The 25966-nt window shown below is 36.9% G+C and overlaps 1 protein-coding gene across 3 annotated transcripts; it reads right to left on the reverse strand.

The window, feature by feature from the left end:
• On the reverse strand, positions 1-25925 carry NOC3L (NOC3 like DNA replication regulator). Of its 3 annotated transcripts, none has more exons than XM_005225503.5 (21): positions 25796-25919; positions 24656-24863; positions 21655-21787; positions 20612-20769; positions 19954-20013; positions 18479-18609; positions 17297-17458; positions 16832-16925; positions 14987-15162; positions 14466-14594; positions 9982-10113; positions 8248-8328; positions 7815-7915; positions 5672-5744; positions 5524-5587; positions 5366-5437; positions 4847-5028; positions 3464-3592; positions 2678-2775; positions 708-792; positions 1-361 (listed from the first exon to the last, which is right to left on the reverse strand). In XM_005225503.5, the coding sequence occupies exons 1-21, from the start codon at positions 25802-25804 to the stop codon at positions 233-235; spliced, it is 2406 nt and encodes an 801-aa protein (XP_005225560.2). In that variant the 5' UTR covers positions 25805-25919; the 3' UTR covers positions 1-232.
• Between the last annotated feature and the right edge of the window lie 41 nt (positions 25926-25966).

Raw genomic sequence — 25966 nt, forward strand, 5'->3', positions numbered from 1 at the left:
TCATGGTGGTGCAATAAAAATAGATTTATTTGGTTACAAAGAGTAACTGGTAAAAAGGAATCTCATAGTCTTGATTTTCCTGTGCATATTTTTAGGATTGGGACAGAACCGTGTGCCACGCAAAAGATAATTCTTTCTCCTCAAGAGAAGGTCCTGAATTAACAATAATCTTTATGTGCACCCGCACAAACACACAAATATACAGGAAGTCCACCGACTCCTCATTCTTCCACTACCGCAGTGATGTTTCCAAACATTTGGTGAAATCCAGAGGCAACGGAGTAGCAACTTGACTGCAATGTCTTTTGATCAGTTGATTTAACTCTTCATTCAAAAATGAATCCCCTTGTAAAACTTTATCCTGAAAAAATATTAGAAGTATGAGTTAAAAGTCTGCTTATGCTGTAAGCAAAAGACAAGCCATGAGCAAAGCTACAGATGGCAACAGCTGACATCAAAGCACACGGAATGTAACAATGACAGGGCCCGCTTCAGGTCTTGGACACGCCAGCTAGTCTACACTGAATCAAGTCTCCTGTCTCCAAGGGAATCCAATCCCAGAAATTCACCCTACCATCAGCTCCTAGACATGAAAAAAAAAAAAAAAAATCCACCTAGAAAACAATTTAGCAAGTTGAAATCAGTTACTAAGAGACATTTAGTTTTTATTCCATCTTTTAAAAAAAATTATGAAAACCATCACATACCTTCCTTTTGGAGTTTGAAGATTCAACGGGAGGATTGAAGGTCATTGCTGCCATGCTATAAGCCTCAAAAAGTTCTGCAGCAGATCTATAATAACAAACATAAGAAATGTAAAGGCACCAATCTATCCATAACTTGAAAAGTTAGACTGCACCCGAAGAATTAGATCGTACCCAGAGAAAACAGTTTGTACTCAATATATACTTCTCAATCTCCCTCACCTACTTCTCTCCTCCTAACCCCCTCCTTTCTGGCACCCCCTCATTGTTCTCTGTATCCATGACTGTTTCTATTTTGTTGGTTCATTTATTTTGAGAGTGAAATCATACAGTATTTGTCTTTCTCTGACTTATTTCACCTAGCATAATACCTTCTATGCCCATCCATGTTGTTGCAAAGGGCAAGCTTTAATGCCTTTTTTCATGGCTGAGTAATATTCCAGTCATATATACCTCACTTTCTTTATTCATGTATTGATGGGCATTTAGGTTGCGTCCATATCTTGGCTATTGTAAATAATGCTGTGATGAACTTAAGGATGCATATATATTTTCTAATTAGTGCTTTTGTTTTCTTTGAAAACCAGCAAAACATACATATAAAATAAGTCCTAAATCCCCATATTAAAACTTCATTATCCAACTAAATCCACCTCATATAGGTCTGGTATACACGGATAAATATAAGCCTGAACGAAAAGAAGGCTGAGCAAAAGACCTCAAGTTTAATGTGATCAAATCTCAACTCAATCAGTTATGTGAAAGATACGCAACTAAGTGTTAAGTTAGTCGTGAGAACACAAGGCATGGAGTTATCTTCCACGGATTTCCAACAGTGTAATTCTTCAGTTTGCGTGGATTGGAAGCCAGGAGAGGCCAATCAGGACAGAATAAATGTCCATACCCTTGCATATAAATGAATCCTTAATGATCTGAGACTGAAGAAGGGCAAAGGTTAACTCTGTCCTACCTAGAAGGAAAAGAATTTATAGGAAATTACAATTTATACTTCATTAAGAGAGGTGGGTAGCTGACTATTATGATGTAAAAATACAGATCTGTTTTGTTATCTCTCTAGTATTTCAAGAGAAGCTGGAAATGTGATTTTTAGGTGAATTCCCCCAAATTTTACAATATAGCAACTAATCAGACTTTTTCTCAAACACTGACTAGACCAGAAAATTTTGTTTTCAGGCCACCTGTCTGTGGTCTCTGATTAAAGAAACCAGTGGGGCTGTAATAGCTCTGAGTGGCGGGACTATCACAAAAGTGTCTTCTGTAGAACCAAGTATTTCCTAATTGATCTTGTGTGGGGGTGAGGGGAGAGAAAAAATAATCACTACTGTTTCAACTTCTTTGTACTTTTTGAAATTTTTCAGAATAAAAACTTGTGGGTAAAGAAACTTCTTTTAGAAGGACCCCTTTCCCCATCTGGAAGAGAAAGATGAACACTGTAAGTGCTGGTCCAGATTCTGACCAGTCAGGGGACACAAAAAGATAGTTGTGAGGCCTAACAAGAGAAACTGCTGCCTTCTAGGTGGCCGGGTTCAAAGCACTTCTCTCTGCTTCTTCACTTCTCCCTTTCTGGTCCTAGCAGAACCATTCAGAGGGGGAAAAAAGGGGAGTCTGGTTAGACTCAGGGATCTTCACATAAAGCAAATATGGCATCATCTTATTAAAAGTTGACCCTAAACAATAAGCACCTGGGGATTCACTATTCTCTCTATTTACCTGTATGTGTGAAACTTTTTATAACTAAAAAAAAAAAGTAATTATTCAAAACAAACCAAATCTCAGTTAGCAATGTTTTCTCCTTGGAATAACTCAAGAAAATGAAGTGGACCAAATCCAGATGACCAAATGGCCACTTTCCATTTTGAAATCTATTACTTTGTAAAAAACAGATTTCTCATAGTCAAAACAGCTATCAGTGGTAATCTGGAGTTCTACAATAAGGCGACGCTAAACACTACCTTCGGCTCAATTCTGGCTTGAGCGCTTCCGAGCCTTCTGAAGGGGCTCCGGCAATGAGGTGAACAGCGAGCCTCCGCACGATGGGATGGTAATGTCGCTGAAGGGGAAAGAGGACCACCACATTTTGCGCGGGTCAGTATTTTATAAGACACAAGCCACAGTTTAATTAACACCAGTTTTTCTAAAAACTACAAATGCATATCTAATTCATTAGAACCACCCACCCACAGAAAAAACAGTACCTTTGCTCACAAGATTCCAAGTCTGATGACCAAGCTACTAGTGATGTAGCTTAGTCTTGCTTTTACAGTATGAAAAGGAAAATCAAAAGGCAATTTCTCTTTCAGAGTAAAAAAAGTTAGTTTACAACAGATTTCCTGAAATGTATTTCCACTCGAATGCTACTGTTCACGCTATAGAGTCACAACATAGGTGAAACCCTCTTGAAACTGGCAGGCTTCCGAAGTCTCCCTGGATAGGACCCAATACAAATATGCCTCATAACGAATCTTCTATTTTGAATAGTGTCAGGGAAAGATTTCAGGAAATCTCACCCTACAATACTGTCACCACTTTCTGCTTCCTTAGAAAATGCATCTCAGCATCTTAATAGCAAGAGCAAAGTGAGATGTGGAATATTAAGATAGGAATTGTAGGAAAGGCAGTCCCAAAACAAAATACATTAAGTTCTCTGGCAATTATAGCTACTTGGGCAAAAACTGAAAAATTTTTTCACAAAAAGGAAGGGGCTTGGGTGGGGGGTGGGGGGGGGGGGATCCTCTTACCCGCAGTGCATGCAATTCCCAAAGAGCGGTGTTCTGAGCATTGCAGTACTCGGGTTCATCCAGCTCAGGAAGGAAAACCCCACTCCCCTGAGATTCATTGTCAAGCAACAGGTCTGTTTTAGGGAAAGTCTGCAAAAATGTCACAGAAAAAGAAGGACTAATTAAAACAATATTATTAATTTTAAGGATGCTATTGGATTCTGTACTTTTATTTCCATTTAAACATAATTTGGTTCTATAGTTACATATGAGATATAAGTACATGTACTTTATACCTAGTTTTAATTTCTGCAATTTAAGTTTGCTCCATAACAGAACAAAAATTGCAAAAGAATATTTTCTTAGCTTGCTTTGAAAATAATTCATTTCATCTTGCAAAAGAAAACAGATATTCTTTCACTCAGCAACCCCACTTTTAGGAATCCTTCTTATAGAAATAATTACATTAGATACACATATAAGAATATTCACTATAGCATCATTTATAATAGCAGAGATGCAAACAACTTACACCCATCAAAAGAAAAATGCAAAGTGTAAAAGCCAGATTGCTTAAATTTTAATTTCAACTCTGCAACTTACTAGTAGTGTCACTTTGGGCAAGTTTCTTAATTTCTCTGGACCTCAGTTTTTCCTATCTATAAATGAGAAAAATAGTAGCTACTTCAGAGTTGCTATGAAGATTAAGTGAATTAATTTTTGCAAAGCATTGTAACAGTGCTTTCACACAGTAAGAACCATGTTAAACCAGCAGTCATTAACAAGACAAAGTAGCTGTATTTTTACTGACACAAAAATGTGTTCGCCACCAGTAAGTATTAAAAAGAAAAGTTGTAGAACGGAAATGTATATCATAATCCCGTCTCCATTAAAAGAAAAAAAATTCTGGTTGTGTGTGTTTAGGACTTCCTGTAGCTCAAATGGTAAAGAATCTGCCTGCAATGCAGGAGGCCAGGGTTCAATCCCTGTGTCGGGAAGATCCTCTGGAGAAGGGAATGGCAATCCACTCCAGTATTCTTGCCTGGAGAATCCCATGGAAAGGAACCTGATGGGCTACAGTCTCCAGGGTCGCAAAGAGTTGGACATGACTGAGTAATTACTACTTGTGTGTATTTAGCGTACACATTTATATATGAATTTTTTAAGGTCTTCTGGACGGATATGCACCACCTGGTAAAAATGGTTATTTCTGGAGAGTGTCAGTAGGAGTGGAATGTTTTCCTTTCATAATTTTATGTACTTCTTTTATTACTTAATCTTATCACAAATATGAATTACTTTTATAATTAAAAAATACTGTAAGTGGGGGAAAAGACATATATCAAACAAAACACCGTTGTTACATAGCAAGAACGATGCTCCATCTGTTTGCACCCTACTTACATGCATTAATATTCTGTTAGTTGCTAAAATGCCAATGCTCGAATTTGGAAGCACATGAAGAGCAAGGGTACAAAGGCGCTTGATGAAGGCCAGGGCCCGCTGTTGAGAAACTTGCTTTCTGCGTTTAGTCAGCATGACATCAAGACACTGGAGGACGGTCTCAACGCCTTCATTCGTAGCACCTGAAACAGCAGGTAAGACCCTTCAGGGCTGGTCTCATCCCTTTTTCATTACGCAACTTCAATGCACTTGAAAAATCTCAGATGAACCTGTCATACCTGTCCCACATCATCTCCCTAATTGATGAAGCAGTGCTACCCTGCCCATGTATTGCTCTGAGTTGGAATTCATCTCCAGTCAACTCCAAAAGTTTTCTGAAATACAGATGTGTGGCACTGGCAGGCTGGCATTTTATGTACCAGCTCCTATTTCTCAATTCTCATTGACTAGAACTGCAGTCATAACATATTCTTAAAAGATAAAGATTTACTAAAAACACATTATCTTAAACATACGTACCTGCATGTAACTTGAACAGTGTTTTGTAAAGATGAGTATAGAATTTCATTGGATCAATATTCAGAACATCACCTTTGAAATAACAACAAACATCAATTAGGTATGTTACAGCCTCCACAGGCCAAGACAAACAAAACTTGGTCAAGAAACTATCTTACCTTGCCCAGAAAGAATATGAAAAGCAGTCTGGACACAGTGAAGACTTTCTTGATAGCTTAAGTCCTTCAAAAGACAAAGAAAAAAAAGGACATTAAGAATAACTACAATTTATATCTTAAAAAGTAATTCATTAGTAGAGTTACTTACACCAGACTCAATGAGAGAATGTAGAACTACTAATAAATCATCAAAAAATTCCACATTGATAAGGTGAGCAAACCTAGAATCAAACAGAATTTGGTTAAAAGGTAACATAAAATAGATATAAAGAGCTTAAAAATTAACCTTGACTTTAAAACGGTGTTTTTAATATTACTTGTTTCAAAATGTTAGCTATGCTAGAGATGACAGTGATTATATTTTTCATTAATTCATACTGGCCTCTTGGACAATTCATACACAACTAGACACTATACTCAGCAGGAGTATATGAGGCACTAAACAAATTAAATATATTTCAAAAATACTCCTGCTCAGAGAAAAAAGTTGCTAAGAGCAAAGAGTCAGCTCTGAGACAAGCTGACTAGTTGCCCAAGTGATGTTCTAAGTAACAAAGGAGTCATCAGTTCCAGCTTCTAGGAAAATGGGGCAGGAAGAAGGAAGAGAGGAAAGATTTTGCTATTAATAAGAAAACGAACCCTAGGAAAGCTTAAAAGAAATGCTGGACCTAGTGTCCAGCTCAGGCTCTTCAATTAATTACCTACATAATCCTAAATTCTGGCCTTCTATTTCTAGAAATAACTGAGATCACTCAATAGAGTTAAAGAATCATGTGAGCTACTAAATGTCAGAGCACTCTGTACACTATAAAACGTTAGGCACTGAAGTAGTTCAAGTCAGGATATCTCTTCAGAATTAGTGCAAGAGCCTTTGACACTAAGTAAATCTTAGAAGGAAAGACCTTAGAGGTCACAGATTCCCTGTGCATTGGTACAACCTTTTGGAGACGTAATATAGCAATAATTATCAAAATTTAAAATGAACATATTCTTTGACCTAGCAATATACGCACACAAGTACATTGAAGCTATTTCCAGTGTAGCACTGGGCACTGATCAAATAAAGTATTATATATCCATAAAATGGAGTATCATGAACTTAAAAGTGGGTCTGTATATACTAAACAAGGAAGGATACCCAGAATAACTGTTTATCAAAAAAGAAAAGTTACAGAACAGTATACATTTGTGTGAAAGATTCAATCTATATGAAAGGTAGGTAGGCAGATTTATATACTGGTAAAGGAAAGAAGGGAACTTATGATCTTTTAATTTTTAACTGCATTATTTCAATTTGTATTAATAAATGAGCATTATGTTTAAAAAAAGAAATTGGTCACTGAAAAAACAAACAGGTCCTCCCTAATGTAATAATACCTTCTCTTCGAATCTCTGACTTACATGTCTTTCAATGACAAGAACCACACTATCTTATGAGGCAAAGCATTTCATCACCAAACAGCTCTAGTCATTAGGAAGTAATTTCTTTATTGAACAGAATCTGCCTTTTCTCTATCTTCCAGACATTAGTCCTATCTCTAAAGCTGGGCTTCCAAACAATGGTAGCCACTGGCATTTGAAATGCGGCTAGTTCCAAACTGAGATGATATGCTATAATGTAAAATATATACCATTTTTCGAAGATACATTATGAAAAAAGGAATGCCAAATATCTCATTAATGTTTATCACTGACTACATGTCAAAATAATATTTTAGATAAAATAAATTCAGTAAAATATACTTAAATTGATTTCACTGTTTCTTTTTCCTTTTCAATGTGGTTAAAAGAGAATTTTAAATTACGTATGTAGTTTACACTATATTTCTATTAGATAGCACTGTTCTATGGGACAGTATCTCAAATAACTGTAGAAAACTATCATGACGACCATAACTCTGGCTCACATCCCCCAACAGGTTCATCAGGGTTCACAGAAAAATACAAAAGGACCTATCTTAAGAGGAACAGACTATATAAGACCAAAAACTGACTACAGAGCAAAAGGAAACCAGAACGAAGGGATGAATCTTAGGGACGGTGAGAACTGAGTAAGCTGGAGGAAAGAGTTAGTGAAGGAAATGAAAAAAACTAAAGGTTTGAGATGAGAAAACCAAAAAATGTGTAGTGTTACAAATAGTTTCAAGGAAAGGCTAGTAACAAATAAAAAAGGAATGAGAACTGAGAAGGACACGAGGTTATCATTAGTGAGCCCTGTTTAAAATTCATGATTATTTTGGTCTTATTTATTTAGAAAGAATTTAAAAGATTTCAACCTACACAGCCCTTACTTGGCAAGACCTTCCAAAACTGCTGGCAAGAGAGGTGACCTCTGGGCCTTCTTCAGTATTCTGAAGTAGGTTACAAACACGATGTTCAGAGTCTCCGTGTGCTGAGAACAGACAAAATGACTTCAGTATAACCTAGTACACTTTCTCCCAAGTTAGCAAAACGATCACTTTTGAAAGCCCAGTCTTTTCTGTCTTTTCCCATCCCTCCTCGCTATTCAACCTTAAGAGTTTCAACAAAACAGAATGAAGATACACATCCTGTTATTTCCTAAAACTACCATCATCAATCAGGTTACTATTTCCTGCATATCACACACCTAAGCCCCATGAAGTAAACCAAAGTCGTATAACCATAAGTTGAAACAATGTCTCTAGTTAAGATTATTTAACAAAACCTTTTTAAAAGCATAAGAGAATGTGTGAAACCACCTACCAGTTTAAGTTTTTTCTCAGTACTCTCTGAAGCTTCTGCCTCCCGAAGTTCTCTCTCTAGTTTCTCTTCTGCTTTCTTCCACTGAAAGTAGATTTTAAAAACAAGGGTGTACCACTGAGTGAAGAAGCTAGCTTCAGAGACGCATTATATGTCAGTGTAATGAAACATATACAACACCAGAGATTGTCTACAGATACAAATACAAGCAAAAATAGAAAAACATGGATAAGAAACATACACAAACCAATTATATGACAGTGGCTGCCTCTGAGGAGGAAGGCAGAAGAATGGGATTGGAGAGAGGAACAAAGGGACTCCAACTCCATCACCAGTGTTTTCTTTTCAAGAAAAAAAACTGAAGTGTATTAATACTTGCTCTTCAGAATGATAAATACATGGGATATGTTATACTACTCTCTGTAACTTAAATTCTATTGTTACTCTCTGTAACTTAAATTTTCTATAACTTAAATTCTTTCAAAAAGAAAAAATGGACATGCTCAGCCCAGAAAGAATTCTTATTGTGAAATCACGAAAAACGTGGAAACCAGTCATCAACAATACTTCCCAAACTTATTAACATATAATGCATAAAACTAGATACTAAACATACAGAAATTCAACAAAAAAACAATTTTTTCCCACTCCTTCCTGCTGTAAGAGCAGCAAACAGTGGTTGCTACACTGCCTGAGACACAGGGGACTGAGTGAGGAATAGTTTCCTCCCTTCACATGAAGTTGTTAAAGATCTGCTAAGAATCTCTGATTCCCCACGGTAGCCACATACATGCTATTCCTAACAGGCATGTCCAACCTACATTAGGAGAGTGTAGTATAAATAATTTAAATATTAACCTTCATTTGTTAACAATCACTAAGTCTATTTTGACATTTCTGCCTTTTTAAAAAATTTATTTATTTTTTAACTGAGTTATAATTGCTTTATAGAATTTTGTGGTTTTCTGTCAAACGTCAACAAGAATTAGCCATAGGTATACATGTGTCCCCTCCCTCTGATATTTGTCTTGTTTTCAAAAGTTATTAGACCCATTCAAAGATGGATATTTCTGGAAATGACCTTTTATTTTGTTCCTAATAACCCATTTGAATAACCTAATAAACTGTTTAGAAATGTTTTGAGAAGAGATCATGATGATGATGGTGGTGGTGGTAACCAATGTTTACATAGTACACCCAGTGCTGTACACTCCGTTAAGTGGTTTTCCTATATTATTCTATTTAAACTGCACAGTGACCCCGGCAAGGCAGAGCTATTATTAGCTCTATTTCTCAAAATACTAAAAAAAAAAAAGTTTACAAAGTCCCATAGCAAATAAATAAAAGTCTGGAATTTCAACCTGGGTTTCAAATACAAAGCAACAGAGAAACAAGATTCAATTAAAACCTATGTTGTTGCCAACTTCACATGAATACACCCTTTCTTTTAAGGAAGGAATCTGTGTTATCACAACAAATCTAAGATGATCTTAAAAGCCAGCACGGCAAGAAAAAGCCAAAGGATAAAAGACAACATGGCAAGAAAACCTTTTCACCTGTTGCTCTTTGCTAATAAATTGTCAGTTAAAGTTGATTTCATAAAACATTTCTTTGCAATAACTGGGGAAAATAAAATCCTCTAAATATATTTATATATGATTTAACTATGATTTTTAACCTGTGCCTAATTGATTTTACTCTAAAATCAATTAAAACCAAAAAGGAAATCAATCAAACCTTTCTCTGCATTCTTGATAGAGTTTTTCTCTTTTCCTTAAAAGTCATGAACTTTTTTGGTTTATTAATATCCTCTGTATCTTTTTTCACTTCTATTTCTTTGATTCTTAGGCACAAGAATGTTTTTAACATCTGTTATTGAAAAAAACACAAATACACAGCTTATTATTTATATTGCTCTCAAATACTTTAAACAGAATAAGCATTAAAAATGTTATTTCCTTCCTTCAAGCTAAAAAAAAAAAATCCAAAAAACAAAAAAATTTTGCAACATCTTTTATCACATTTTACACAAAGTTCTATTATCTTTTTGCTAAACATATTCAGTAATTTGTCTATGATTGGAGTGTTCTTGCCTGGAGAGTCCCAGGGACGGGGGAGCCTGGTGGGCTGCCGTCTATGGGGTCGCACAGAGTCGGACATGACTGAAGCGACTTAGCAGCAGCAGCAGGACACTAGCATTTGTCTAAATACACATAATTTTACTTTGCAATGAAATGAGAAGCAGAAGAAGAGAACACAATGTGGCACCGGCAGACAGGACTGCAAGAGCAGACAGGCCAGAAAAGGCTGGACCAGCATGCGGGGAGAGGATGTTTTAGATATCTCTAAACCAGCTTAAAGCGTCTGCCTACAATGTGGGAGACCTGGGTTCGATCCCTGTGTTGGGAAGATCCCCTGGAGGAGGAAATGGCACCCCACTCCAGTACTCTTGCCTGGAAAATCCCATGGACAGAGGAGCCTGGTAGGCTACAGCCCATGGGGTCGCAAAGAGTCGGGACACGACTGAGCGACTTCACTTTCACTTTCAAACCAGCTTTCATTTCCCAAATCAGATTCAATTCTGCAATTAACAGTTCTAATCTTTTTTCCCCCAATAAAAAAATAATATGAAGACTAGTGTTATTCATTTTAAAACAATTTCTTTAAGCCAGTGGTTCTCCAACCTGACCAAATATCACACTCACTCAGAGGGCTTGTTAAAACACAAACAGCTAGACCCCATCCTCAGAGTCTCTGATTCAGCAGGTCTGTCATATGGGCCCAGCTGATGCTGGTCCAGGGACCACGAGTACTACTGCCTTAAGCCATTAAAAAAAAAAAAAAATCAGAAACTAATTCAGAAATTGATGTATTGTGTGCTACAGCAGCCATCCAAACACAAAGAAAAGGGGCTTAAAATCCTACACTTTCTGGGGAAGAAACCACCCTACTGACCTGCAGTTACAGCAGCATTGTGTTTGCGTGTGTGTGTTGCAGGGGGCGGGGTGGGGAGCGGTTGGAGAACTACAGGTTTGTATTATTTTTAAGTTCCTACACGTACATTTTGAAGAAAGCTGAGAATTTCATTTAAAGTGTGGAATGGAAACCAGGAAGAATGAAAAGCATAAATACTACACCTGAAATCATTCTAGGTATCAGAAGATTCTAGTATTTTGTAGGTATTCTGTGTGCTCATAAAATATCTCCAGGGTATCTTCCCAACCCAAGGATCGAACCAGTGTCTCCTGCACCGCAAGTGGATTCTTTACCTGCTAAGCCACCAGGGAAGCCCCCTCCCAAAATAAATAACTCCAAATCAAAGAAAGCAGTGCATGGTCCCTTACTAATCTTTGGTAAAGGAACCAAGAATGCACAACAGGAAAAGGACAGTCTACAAAAATTGGTGTTGGGAAAACTGGATATCCATACATAGAACTGAGACTGGACCCTTATCCTACCAGTCATAAACGTTAATTCAAAATGGATTAAAGACCCCAAACCATAAAACCCCTATAAAAGAAAACGCAGGGCCAAAGCTCCTTGACACTGGTCTGAGCATTAATTTTTTAGATATAACACCAAAAGCACAGGCAACAAAAGCAAAGCAAACAAGTGAGACTGAAACTGGAAACCTTTCACATGCAAAGGCACTGATAAGATGCAATGGCAGCCTGCAGAATGGGGGAAATATTTGCAAATCATGTATCTGGTAAGGGGTAACATTCAAAATACTAAGGAACTCAAACAACTCAGAAAAAAAAACAAATAACCTGACTTAAAAAAGAACAAAGAACCTAAGTACGTATGTTTTCCAAAGACGACGAACAACAAATGACCAATAGACAAATGAAAAGATGCTCAACAGCATAACCATCATAGAAATGAAAATAAACACGGCAGTGAGATACCAGCTCACATCTGTCAGAAAGGCTATGGTGGCTCAGCCGGTAAAGAATCCACCTGCAATGCAGGAGATCCGGGTTTGATTCCTGGGTCGGGAAGATTCCCCTGGAGAAAAGACTGGCAACCCACTCCAGTATTCTTGCCTGGAGAATCCCATGGACAGAGGACCCTGGCAGGATACAGTCCATAGGGTTGCAAAGAAGTCAGACACGACTGAGCAACTAAGCACCCAAGCAGGCACACAGTGCACTTGGAAGAAGAGGAAACACTTGGACACTGTCGGTGGGAATGTAAACTCATACAGCCATGTTGGAACAGTATGGAGCCTCCTCAAGAAAGTGCAAACTACAATTATCATATGATCCAGCAATCCCTCTTCTAGATATATATCCAAAAGAAATGAAATCAGTATCTCAAAGAGATACCTGCACACCCATGTTCATGGCAGCACTGTTCACAGAAGACAAGATATGGAAACAATCTACATGTCTGCTGGACAGATGAATGAATAAAGCAAATTGTGATAACATGGATGAGCCTGGAGGACATTATGCCAAGAGAAATAAGCCAGACACAGAAAGACCAATACTGTATGATCTCAAGAAGTGGTACACATAGAAACGGAGAATAGAATGGTGGTTGCCAGGGAGTGGAGGAAATAAGGAAACTGGTCAAAGGATACAAAACTTTCAGTTATGAGGTGAATAGGTTCTGGTATCCAATGTACAGCATGGTGACTACCGTTAATAATATTCCATTTTACACTTGAAATTTGCTAAGAGGATAGGTCTTAAATCGTCTCACTACAGAAAAACGGGTAATTATTAGAGGTAACGGATGTGTTAACCTGACTGTGGTAATCATTTCACAATGTATACATACATTAAATCATCACATTGTACACCTCAAAAAAAAAATCACTGTAAAAACTATAAATATACAAAACAAACAAATACCAAGAAAGTAAAGGAAGCAGTTTATATTCTAGCATCGATAAAATAAAAGTGTTTCCTCACATCCAGTTTTGTGTTCAAGCCCTATTATCTGCTTACTCTAATATTCTGAGTAATATTTAAGCTCAGTATTTGTAATTTTAGCAGTTCAGCAAAAATGATCAGCTTCGGGGGATGAAAAGGCTTTGATAACAAAGGAAGACTTTAAGGTTATAAAACAGTAAAAAATTAAATTAACAAAGATATCTAAGGCCCAAAAGAAGAAAACCATAAAACTTCACTTAAGAACATCAAGGTAAGATACTTCATATTCTTGAATTAAAAAAAAAAAAAAAAATCAATTCCATAAAATAATTAAAATGCAAAACTTCTATGAAGCAAAAAGACCACAATCCAAGATTAAAAGACAGCAACAAATATTTGCAATTTATAGAGCAAAGATTTAATGTGCTTACTATGTAATGTAAGCTCAACAAACATGGACCTTTTGTCTCTTTTGTTCACTACTTTATCCCTAGGACCCAGAATAGCGCCTAGTACATAGTTTTTATTGACATAAATGAGTATTTTAAAAACTATTAACATATCATTAAGAAAGACAAATACCTGAGGGAAAAAACTGGCAAACAATACAAACAGGTAAAACATTCAAATGACTAATAAATGCATGAAAGGAAGCAAAACCTTACTAAGAACAATGTGTAAACAAAATAAACCACCTATTAATATACAATTTTTTTACCCACCAGGCTAACAAAGAGTAAAGAGTGAAAATACTCAACATTGGGTAGGTTGTAGGGAAATGACACTCATCACTGGTGCGAACACAAGTGTTCAAATGTTTTTGGAGGACAATTTGATTTTCTCTTTCAAATATTTAAATGTGTATACTGTTGGACACAGTATCAACACTTAAGAAATTTAACTCACAGAATATTCACACAAGTGTGAAAAAATAACATGGCCAAGATGTTCTTTTCTATGCTGACTGTAATAGCAAAAATCTAGAAACAACTCAGCCGCCCCTCAAGTAGGGACTACATATTCACCTAACGGAATACTAAGGCAGACGTTCAAAAGAATGGGATAGCCCTTTACATAAATCCACAATCCATAAAAACTCCAGAATAGTTTCCATTGTATAAACCCATTTTTTACTTTAAAATATAAACACAACATGTCTCTATACATAAATGTCTATGATAGAAGGATACGCGCCAAATTGTTATGAGTGTTTACTTTAGGGGAGTACTTTCACTTTATAGTTTATACACTTCTACAAAAAATAAATGCTTCATAACAACTGAAAATTAACTTTGTACTTTAAAAACAAACACAATGCGAGGTGAGAAAAAAAAGGCTTACCTCTGGCCTAACTTCATAATTTCTGCCCTTCACATAACCAGATATCACTTTAATTACACCCAGGGAAGCTTGGCCTAATTTATCTTGTTTAAACAGTTTCTTCACTGCTTCACAACACATTTCAGATACCTGAAAAATAAAATGTTACACTAAACCAGTGTTTTTCAACTGCAGTGGTACTGACATTTTGGGCCAGGTGATTCTTTGTTGTGGGGGCCTGTCCTATACATTGTTTAGAAGCCTCTCTGACCTTTATCCACCAGATCCAGCGGCAACAATCCCCTCCTCCCACCACCAAATGTGTACAGACACAAGCCTGATGTTCCCCAGAGGGTAAAACCAGCTGCTACTCAGAACTGCTGCAACAAATTTATTTTCAAACAATTTTCTTGAAGAGACAGTATTTAATGGACCCCATTTTAGCAATAAATAAGAGCTCCAAAACAATTTTGAGAGAGAGGAAAACAATAATCACATGGTCTTGGATTTTCTGTTAAGGAAAAGCAGCAAAAGCAACCCACCAATTTTGACATGTCATTCATGAGAGGGACGATCAACACAACGATGTTGTTGTGAAAGTTGAAATGAGGCAGGGCCACCAACAGCTCACACAGGCTCTTCACAGCCACCTCTGCCAGGCCCTTGTAGGCCTTTAAGGAAACCACATTGCTTTTCTTCAGCTTCCTTTGCTTCCAGTCTAACAAAAGATAACTGGAGTTACTTCACTCACTGGTTAAAATTTCAATTAATTAGCTTATTTTACACCAACAGGCAATCATATGAAAAATCAACATATCATCTGAATTCTTAAATAAGAGTTGTCTACGCTTAAGACACAAGTACAAATGTTATCACTAACATTTACCTACCATCATTCATCTTCTGACTCTCCCCACAATTACAAGGATCTTAGATCTTACATCATTTCCCTGGGCTTAGTGCTAATGCTCATTGTGGTATCTTTACCCAAGAGGTCCACAAGAGGTTTAACTTCTTCATAATAACTGATGATTCCCAGTACCTTTTTTCTAGAAATATCTACACACACACTCTGTAATGTACTGTAACACAGTATCTTGAATATAAGATACTTGAATATACGAAAATATGCCTATTTTTTTCTAAAGTAGGTTCAACACCTCCCTCTTCATCATACACAGCCAGAGATAAGAAAGACAGTGACTTTTAAAATTTTAATTAATTAATTAGATTTTTGGCTGTACCACAAAGCATACAGCAACTTAGTTCCCCTACCAGGAATCGAACCCGTGCCCCCAGCAGAGGAAGTATAGATTACTAACCACGGGACCACCAGGGAATTCCCCAAGTGCCTTTGTTTTGAACTTGCTTCTCATAAATGTGATTTTTCCTCAAGAGACTGCATTCACCATAATTAAGAACAATATTTTCTATTTACTGACAAGACTTCATAATGGATAAATGAATGGATAAACAAAATGTAGGGTGTACATACAATTGGATATTATTCAGCCTTAAAAGGGAGGAAAATATTGACACACACTACAACAGGGAAGAATCTTGACATTATGATAGATAAATAAATGCTAGTATCTAGGTTCCAGCTGAGATGACAGAGCACAGAAGCAATATCCATGCCACCCACCCCATTCCACGTCCTTACTGGGCCAACAGATTCAGATCTGTTGCAGCTGAGATGGCAGCTGGGTGATCCTTAGACCCAGCACTGAGTAAAGGAGCCCAACTGAGTCAGATGAAAGCTCCTTGCCTTGGCAAGAATCTCTTCCCCATTCATGTCAGAATGATTCCTATGCCCTTTCTCCTCTGAACGAAGAGAAAGCAAATGTTAAGTCCATTTTCAAGGCACTCATTACGTCCAATCACATTATCTTTCTCCCCTGACCACTCCTTCCAAATAAAAAACAGTAGAATAAATTCTAACCATTCATAAATTCAAGAAACATACAACTATTTACTAGGTACAGGACTGCAGCAATGATAATACTAATAGATAGCTGATAATGCACAGTATCTAGTACAGGCACTATAATCCTACTTCATACCTATAAATTAATTCACTCCTCACAACAATTCGATGAGACTGGATTGTTCCTATTAAAGAAAAGCATCAAAATACTATTAAAGAATAGTACTTTAACTATTCTTATTCCCATTTTATAGACAGAAAAACTGCAGCACAGAGAGGTTAAGTCCTTTGCCTATCACAGGTACTAAGAGGTGAACCAGAACTTGAACTCAGGAAGTCTGACTATAGACTCTGTCCCTCATCATACACTACACTGACTCAACACACAGGAGAGAATACAGAATTCCCTTCCTGATGAGAGCTCGGTGTGCTACACACTCTTAGGATACTTTTAATATACCTTTAATCATTTGCTCCAGATTTTCCAAATAAAATTTGTATTGGCTAACCAGGCCTTCTTCAAATTCTCTTAATTTCTGGGTTTCTTTGCGAATCTAAAGAGACCAAAAAGATCATTTTCTTAAATCAAAATATTAAAATCCATTTTTAAATTAGCACAAAATATGAGTACTCCCACTATTTCTCCCACCTCTGCATGCTCAGTTGCTAAAGTCGTGTCTGACTCTTTGTGATCCTATGGACTATAGCCTGCCAGGCTTCTCTGTCCATGGGGTTTTCCAGCAAGAATACTAGAGGGAGTTGCCATTTTCTCCTCCAGGGGATCTTCTCGACCCAGGGATTGAACCCACATCTCCTCCATTGTGGGCAGATTCTTTACTACTGAGCTATCAGGGAAGCCCTTTTCCTGTCTCTAGCAAAGCAAAGTTTTCAGCTTATCTTGTGTAGCAGTTATATCCAGCATTACCTTGGTGGATTTTTCTGCCTCTGTTAGGGGTCGTATTTTATATGAAGGAGTAATGTCTTTAAATAACTCCATCAAAGAAACTATCACCAGCTTTCGAACAGTAACAGCCACATCAGGATCCTGCTCCATCAGCATAGAACGTAATTCTTTCAATTTTTTAATCTGTTAAAGAAAGGAACATATAAGGCTAGAGAAATGGCAAGATAATTATGAACAAAAGAAAACCACCACACATCTGGCACAATAAGTGGAATCCACACAACGGCTCACAGTCTAGTCCAGCCACACACAGCTCCAGACACTGCTCACGTTAACAACACATAAATCACTAAAGTTGTAAGTTCATCAAATTTTTGTTAAAAAAGCAGTTAGAAAAAATATACTTTAAAAAGTTTACATTTATTAATCTATTTTTAGAAATTCTTTTTTTATTGAGTTTTCTTTTAATGATGCTACCTTTTTTTAAATTGAAATATAGTTGATTTACAATGTTTCAGTTGTACAGCAAAGTGATTCAGTTATACCCATACAAACATATATGTATTCTTTTTCAGATTCTTTTCCATTATAGGTTATTACAAAATAATGAATATAGTTCCCTCTGCTATACAGTAGATCTTTGTTACTGATCTATATTATATATAGATTATAATAATCTATATCTGAATCCCAAATTCCTAATTTATCCCTCCCCCACCCTTTTCCCCTTTGGTAACTGTAATTTTGTTTTCTATAACTGTATCATTTATTGAGATTCCACACATAAGTGATATCGTATGATATTTGTCTTTCTCTGACTTTATTTACTCAGTCTGCTAATCTCTAGATCCATCCATGTTGCCACAAATGGCGCTGAGTTTTCTTAAAACATGTGTCTTATTTCCCTGAAAACCCTTTCTGAAATATATTGTTACATACATCAAGTATAGTCCAATATCTTCATTCAGAGATGAAAAAATAAGACTCAGAACGTTCAAGCAACTTTTCTAAGATCACAGAAGAAACAAAGTTCAGATTTGGATTAGGCTAAGGTTCTATGTACTCTCTTATTTTAATTCAGTTACTACCATTTTGTTAATGTCCTTCCTTTCCATGTGTGCTTATAGCTAAGAAGAGAATCTTAAAAGATCAGACTATTACACCACATAATATGAACAGCCTAAGGAAATTAGTTACACTTACATTACTTTCTGGATCTGATAATATGGCAGATGCTAAGGCTGCAATATGCATTTTCCTCTCCTGTAGTTTCTTCTTCCTCTCAATTAAATGTTCTTCTAATGTCAGCTCCTTAATGGGCTTCTCAATTATCTCTGAAATAGATTAGGTTTCACCTCTTAAACATTTCTTTATTTACAAGTATCCAAGAATCTTAATGATTAAAATAATTTTCTTGTAGTAACAAACAACCATAATGATAGCTAACTTTTACCAAGTACTTGCTATGGGCCAAGATTACTATTAATACATATAAATCTCTCATCAATCACATGAGGCAAATACTATCATTAGCCTCATTTTATAGATAAACTGAGGCAAAGAGAAAGTAACTTGCCTAAGCTCAAATATGTGGCAGAAATGGGATTTAAATCCAGGTAGTCTGATTAAGAGTTCTTATTCTTAAGTACTATGCTAACTGTTGCTGTTGTTTAGTCACTAAGTCATGTCCATTCAACTCTTTGTGACCCCATGGACTGCAGTCCATCAGGCTCCTCTGTCTGTGGGCTTTCCCAGGCAAGAATACTGGAACAGGTAGCCATTCCTTTCTCCAGAGGATTTTTTTGACCCAGGGATCAAACTTACGTTTTCTGCATTGGTAGGGATTCCTTGCCACTGAACTATAAGGGAAGCCCACTGTGCTAATAAACCCACAATAATTCATACAAATTAAGAGAAAGAACAATCTGAATTAGTTTTTAAAAAGTACAAAACATGCTCCTCTGTTTTCAACTCTATGCAAAATACATCTACCTTAAGAAATGTACATGGAACTAGATTTACCAAACACACAAGCATAATCACCAAATCACAATTTACCAAATCACATAAGCCCATGAAGAATGACCCAAAACAGTTAAAATAGTTGCCCCGTAATCTCATTTACACTAATAAGGTTTGCTAAGACAAAGTAAAATTTAACTGGTTTGTTTTATCACAAATTCCAACCCAATATAGTTTAAACCATAAAATATGTTCTTTCAGTTTAACTGTGATTAGAACTGGTCCAACTATTAGAACCCACATTTAGTTATGTAAAACAGACATACATAAAGTATAACTGCTCTAAGAAAGAACCAAAATAATTTTATACCAGAGTCATTTTTATCCTTTAGGTTAAAAAGTTAATAGTTAATTGTAGGCAGGTCCTTAAATTATGATTAAAAAGAATTCAAAATAGTAATAATTTATCAGACTCTCCACGCATGCCTAGACATCACCAAATATAAGTGCATAAAATTTTCCATAGGAAGGGCAACAAACAATCAAATTACACGAGGTGAGATTTTCAAACTGTGGGAAAATGTTCAAAATGACCTTGAAATGACCAATACTCCAAAATGCACATTCCAGCTTGTATCTAAAACTAATTCACTATTAAGTAAAAAAAAAAAAAAGTAATTCTCAATTAACAGTTTAGTAACTAGAAAGATGCATACCATTACCTTCCTCAGGTTCCATCTCTTCTTGATCCTCTTCGTCTTGGTTACTGTCAATAACTATATGGAAAATATGCATATTAAAAATGTGATAACATACATAAGTTGTAAAACCACAAGGAAAATCAGGGAAGTGATTATCATAAAACTCAGGAAAATAGTTACTTTTATTAGGAGAGAACAATTAGTGATTAAGGGGAGCAGAAGGGATGTTTCTGAGTGCTGGCAGTATTTCTTGCCCAGATGGTAGCTTTATGGGCAGATTTTTTTGATAAACCACATAATTTCACATCTTTGAGTCCCAGACTTTTGTGTTTTATTTCACAAAAATACACGTATGAAAAAAAAAGAGGCTAAAAAAGGACGACTAGTATGTTTCTAATTTTAGAAACAAAAAAATGAAACACTCTGAAAAGAATCATCTTAACCTTGCAGCTTCAGCTGTACTCAGAGTACAATGGGCATAATTGTACTATGAGATAAGCATTTGTATTTCCGGCCAGAATTGTCAACTTTGCTCTATGACTAACTGTAGCTACCCTGTTTTGTAGATATGAGTAAAAGTCAAAGTAAAATAAATTTTGAATGAGAAAATTTTGAACGTGATATTAGTAAGGGACCAAAATTTTAACCTAATACACAGGCTGATCAGATTCACCTGGTTTCTCTCTGGTCTGTGGGATTATACCACTTTTATCTTTGATAGGAAGTAAGTGAATCAGTTCCTTCTCTGGTGCAGTTTGCAGAGTTCTTGGTATTTTTTCATATTTATCTATAACACTCTCATGCTTCCGTTTCTTGACGTGAACAGGCTCACTGCAGGAAAAATTTCAATATTTTTAAAAAAGAACTTAAGAGACTTATCATTTTAAAAGTACATAAAAATAACTCACTAACCAAATCTTTAATAGGCATAAAGATATTAGCACTTAGATCAGGAACATAAGAGACATTTGTATAGTAAACGAATCATATGGCCTACCATATAAAGCCATAAAACTATGGCTTACATTTAGTTTTCCCTTTAGCGGCAAAATAAAAGTAAAGTTACAGATTTTTTTTTTGAAGAGTATTCCACAGAGCCAACGTGGACATTGTGCCAAATGTTTTACTTTCCCCAAACCTTCAGAACATAGCATGGACTTTGGACTTCACCTAAGTATTAAATTTCAGATCCATTATTTGTGACTATGGGAAAACAGTTCCCTTTCTGTGAAATAGAATAATACCTACCTGATATGGTAACATGGAATGGGAAATGGCAACCTATTCCAATAACCTTGCCTGGAAAATTCTATGAACAGAGGAGCTTGGCAGGCTGTGGTCTATGGGGTCACAGAGAGTTGGACACAACTGAGCAATTAAGCATGGGAGGGTGACGGTGACTGAGACATGGGCAATGTGGCCATAAGGAACTCGGGACTGTTTTGCCTCAAACAGAGAGCGTACGTCACCCATTCACTCTGCTTCACTATTCAGACTCAAAAGAAATAAAGATTTATACTAAATAAAATCATTTTTTTATGAGCTAATTTTATTTACGAAATAAACAGAATAAGGTTTACAGAACAGGGTTTACAGTTTACAAACTCCAGTGTTCAGAGATGAGCAGCATCTTGCACTACCCACCTGAGTAAAATTCAGAACCAAGTTTTTAACGTTGAAAGGATGTGAATGACTATAATCTAAGTGAAGTATTACCTGGAAGAAATGTCTCTCGTTAGAAAAGATGCTCTTTGTCCTAAATCTTTCATTAACTGTAAGTCATCTTCATCCATCATATCTAAAGGAAGGGCTTCCTCCTCTTCTTCCTCTTCCCTCTCAATCCTTTTACCTGTTCCAACAAACAACAAAAAAAAAATCAGGAATTAGTATTAGAGACATAGAATCCTGTGTTTTTGTGTCTATGATAGGACAAGCTTATGTTTTTCAACCACCTTAGCCCAATGTTTCTAAACGTGAGCACTACTGACGTGTTGGGCAGGACAATTCTTTGCTGTACTTGGTTGTCATGGGTGAGGCAAAATGCTAGCATCTTTGACCCCTTAAATCTAAACACCAAGAGCATTCTAAATGCCAGGTCACTTACACCAAGCGTAAGAATTTAAAATACATCCTAAATTCGTTAAATTTACATGTAAGAGAAAAATATGCAGCAGCTTAAAAATTTTTTGGAGGAGGAAGCAATGATAATTGTGTCATCTGCTGCAAAGATCTGGTAGATCATATAGCTAGAATATGGCTCTCAGTCTCAACAACTGTATGATATTGTATATCTTTATATCATTTAACAATTCCCTGCTGATGAACATTTTGATTATTTTCAAAATAATTTTTTTTTTGCCATAGTGAAAGTTGCTCAGTCATGTCCAACTCTTTGGGACCCCATGAACTATACAGTCCATGGCATTCTCTAGGCCAGATCACTGGAGTGGGTAGTCTTTCCCTTCTCCAGGGAATCTTCCCAACCCAGGGATCGAATCCAGGTCTCCCACACTGCAGGTGGACTCTTTACCAGCTGAGCCACAAGGGAAGCCCAAGAATACTGGAGTGGGTAGCCTATCCCTTCTCCAGCACATCTTTCCGACCCAGGAATCGAACCAGGGTCTCCTGTATTGCAGGCGGATTCTTTACCAACTGAGCCATAAAGGAAGCCCCTTATAGTTTCCATATTTTTGCCATAATTAACCATAATAATTGCTATACTGCCAAATATGCCATAATAATTGCCATAAATTAACAGTGTTGCAACGAACATGCCTGGGCATATATACTCTTAGAAAATATTTTCAAATAATCATAGGATACATTCCTAGCAGTGAGATCTCTGGGTCAAAGGAAAGTCTATTTTTTTTTTTTTTTAATTCTTACTGTGATAGTTCACATATGAGTTTATGTGTACATACATATTTTTCTCCTTTTTACTCAACTGGTGATAACCTATAATTTCAAGTGGGTGGAAGTTCCAATATACATGACTGTTCATCATTTATAGACTACTTCATGTTAGAACATAAAAAGTTTCCTTCTTTCTTGAAACATGTTTCTTTCCATTTCCAAGACATATACAATTTAAGTTTTCTTCCTAATTCTCTGGCTCCACCTCAAACCACATTACAGGTTTCTCTACTCACTTCTTAAATGCTGGCGTTTCTTAAAATTATTTTCTGGGTTCTCTTATTTTCATGTTACACAGTCTCCATGGTGATTTTACTCCAGTCAAAGGCTTTGATTACCATCTATATAGTAATAATTTGCAAAACTATTCTCTCTAACCCAGGTCTTTCACTTGAACATTATACCTATACCCAACTCCCTAAGAGACTTAATTTAGATGCTCAACATGTAAGAAGAAAGACATTTTTTGCTTTTATTTTTAAAATATAATACCTAACATATCATGCTTTTTAAATTCTTCTGAAATTTAGATAGATCTTTAAACATATCTAACTCAAGCAAGGCCTATTTTTTTTTTTTAAATAAATGAAGTATTTTTTTTCTTAAATAAATGAAGATTAAGTGACAGACTAAGGCCACACCACTAGTAAGAAACAAAATCTGAGAAAAGCTCAGGCATCCTGACTTCCAGTCCCATGCCCTTTTATACATCACAATAGCATGGTTGCCAAGGGATCAAAAAGGTTCGTCTAGTCAAGGCTATGGTTTTTCCTGTGGTCATGTATGGATGTGAGAGTTGGACTGTGAAGAAGGCTGAGCGCCAAAGAATTGATGCTTTTGAACTGTGGTGTTGGAGAAGACTCTTGAGAGTCCCTTGGACTGCAAGGAGATCCAACCAGTCCATTGTGAAGGAGATCAGCCCTGGGATTTCTTTGGAAGGAATGATGCTAAAGGTGAAACTCCAGTACTTTGGCCACCTCATGCGAAGACCTGACTCATTGGAAAAGACTCTGATGCTGGGAGGGATTGGGGGCAGGAGGAGAAGGGGACGACAGAGGATGAGATGGCTGGATGGCATCACTGACTCGATGGACGTGAGTCTGAGTGAACTCCGGGAGTTGGTGATGGACAGGGGGGCCTGGTGTGCTGCGATTCATGGGGTCGCAAAGAGTCGGACACGACTGAGCGACTGATCTGATCTGATCTATCTGAAGAGAATGAGATGTAAACAGGAAGAAAGAAAAGTCAGATATAGTCAAATATTAATACTCTGAAAGTGCAAGTTCTGCTGTAGCAAAATGGGTCTGACTCAGAATGGTCACATTCCTTAACTGTTTTGAGTACTTGGGAGTTTTGAACAGGGTGACAAAAGAATAACCTTGACAATTACAGCTCAATTTCATTTCAAGTGAAAAGAAAGCCAGAAGTTGAGAAAACTAAGTGACACTTGGCAACACTGTGAAGAATGCATCAGAGAAAAGCAATACTCTTTCCTTAGCTAACTGCCAGTGAAATGCGAAAGTGGTAGCACTGGAATGCCCAAAAGTTATTTACATGGTTATTCTGAGTTTGTTTCCCAAGTATGCACTGAAAATCTTCAGATCTGCTTTCTAAACAAACTAAAAGCAGAAGCTGGGTCTCTTTCACCATGAATACTGCATTAAAATGTTTTCTCATAGTGACTGAAACACACAGGACTACAATCCTTCCCTAGGAGTGATGACTAAAAAGCAAAGTTATTGCATGAAAAATATTTTAGAACAAATCAATAGAAACTGGAACACAGGAATGTTTTCACAGTTACCTGGTTGTTTTTCCTTTGGGTCCTCCAATGGAACAGGTTTCTTAGACACAGCATCTTTTACAGCTTGCCTCAGTTTCCTCTGCTCTTTACGGTACTTCTTGATAGTGCTTTGTTGTTTAAACTGTTTGTTTTTTAGCTTGTTCTCAAGTTTGACTTTACTAGTTTTCAACAACTTCCGAAAGCTTGGAACCTGTTTTTTATTTCTTCTCTAGAAAACACCAACAGAAGGGGCACTGAATACTCAGAAAAATAAATTACTTTATTTTTAAAATCAGGTTAAAAAGAATTGATTATTTCATTAGGCCAATTCCACAATTTTAATGTCTCACAGTCACGGGTCTTGCATATAAGAGCTAAAGCCACACTATGGCATTAATCCTACAGAACAGCACTAGATCAGGAGTTATTCAACGGGAGGTTCCTACAGTGAGCAGAAATCACAGCGGCTCAAAAGGGTCTAAGACTCAAAAAAGTGTGAAAAACCACTGAGTTACTGGTAAACAGTTATTCAAGGCTAGTTTAACACTTGTAGTTTGGCATACTAAGATTAAAATGTTGGCTGTCTGTAGCAATAACAAGTGATATTTACATATCGCTTAACTGTTTACAAAGTGCTCTAACATATTACCGCCAACAGCCTAGAGGTAGTGACTGCTGTTATATTACTGATGAAGCTACAGCTTAAAGAGATCAAGACAAAGACCCTTAAAAGTAAGGAAAACAAAACTGAACTTGCATGTGGATTACAATTTGCTTTTCTATATACTTACCTTTAGGAATAAAAAAAAAAAAAAAGGACTTATCTCAGGTCCCAAGACTCATAAACTTATTGAAAGCAGGACCGTTTCTCGTCTGTAAAATAACGGGTTCAAAAGATGGTCCTGAAGAACTCTTCAAGTCTGACATCTTATGAACTCAAGACTTCGTGCTAGTGTCATTGCGGCCCGCTGAAGCCAAACGCGCACAGTGGGTGAAAAAGGAGCCAGGTCTAAGGGAGAGGAAGCTGACAGCGCGGAGAGCCAGAAGGGAGTCCAGGGAGCCCCTAATCTAGGCCACTGCCGCCGCCCCCATACATCGGCAGCGACTGTGTGACCCAAAAGGGTCCTAAGCCGCGGGGACCAGGCTTCTGAGGTCACTTACGGCCTTCATCCTTAAGTGTGCAGGGTACCCCGGCTAGACAAATTCGCCAGTGACAGTGGTAATCCAGGAATCCCGAACCCGCAACACACGTGCGAAATCAGCAACACTGAGCCAGCCGGAAACTGCCACTAGCCCCTCCCCATCCTCCACCACCGGAAATGGGGGCGGGAT

This window comes from Bos taurus, chromosome 26 (assembly GCF_002263795.3).
Source record: "Bos taurus isolate L1 Dominette 01449 registration number 42190680 breed Hereford chromosome 26, ARS-UCD2.0, whole genome shotgun sequence".
NCBI classification, from domain to species: domain Eukaryota; kingdom Metazoa; phylum Chordata; class Mammalia; order Artiodactyla; family Bovidae; genus Bos; species Bos taurus.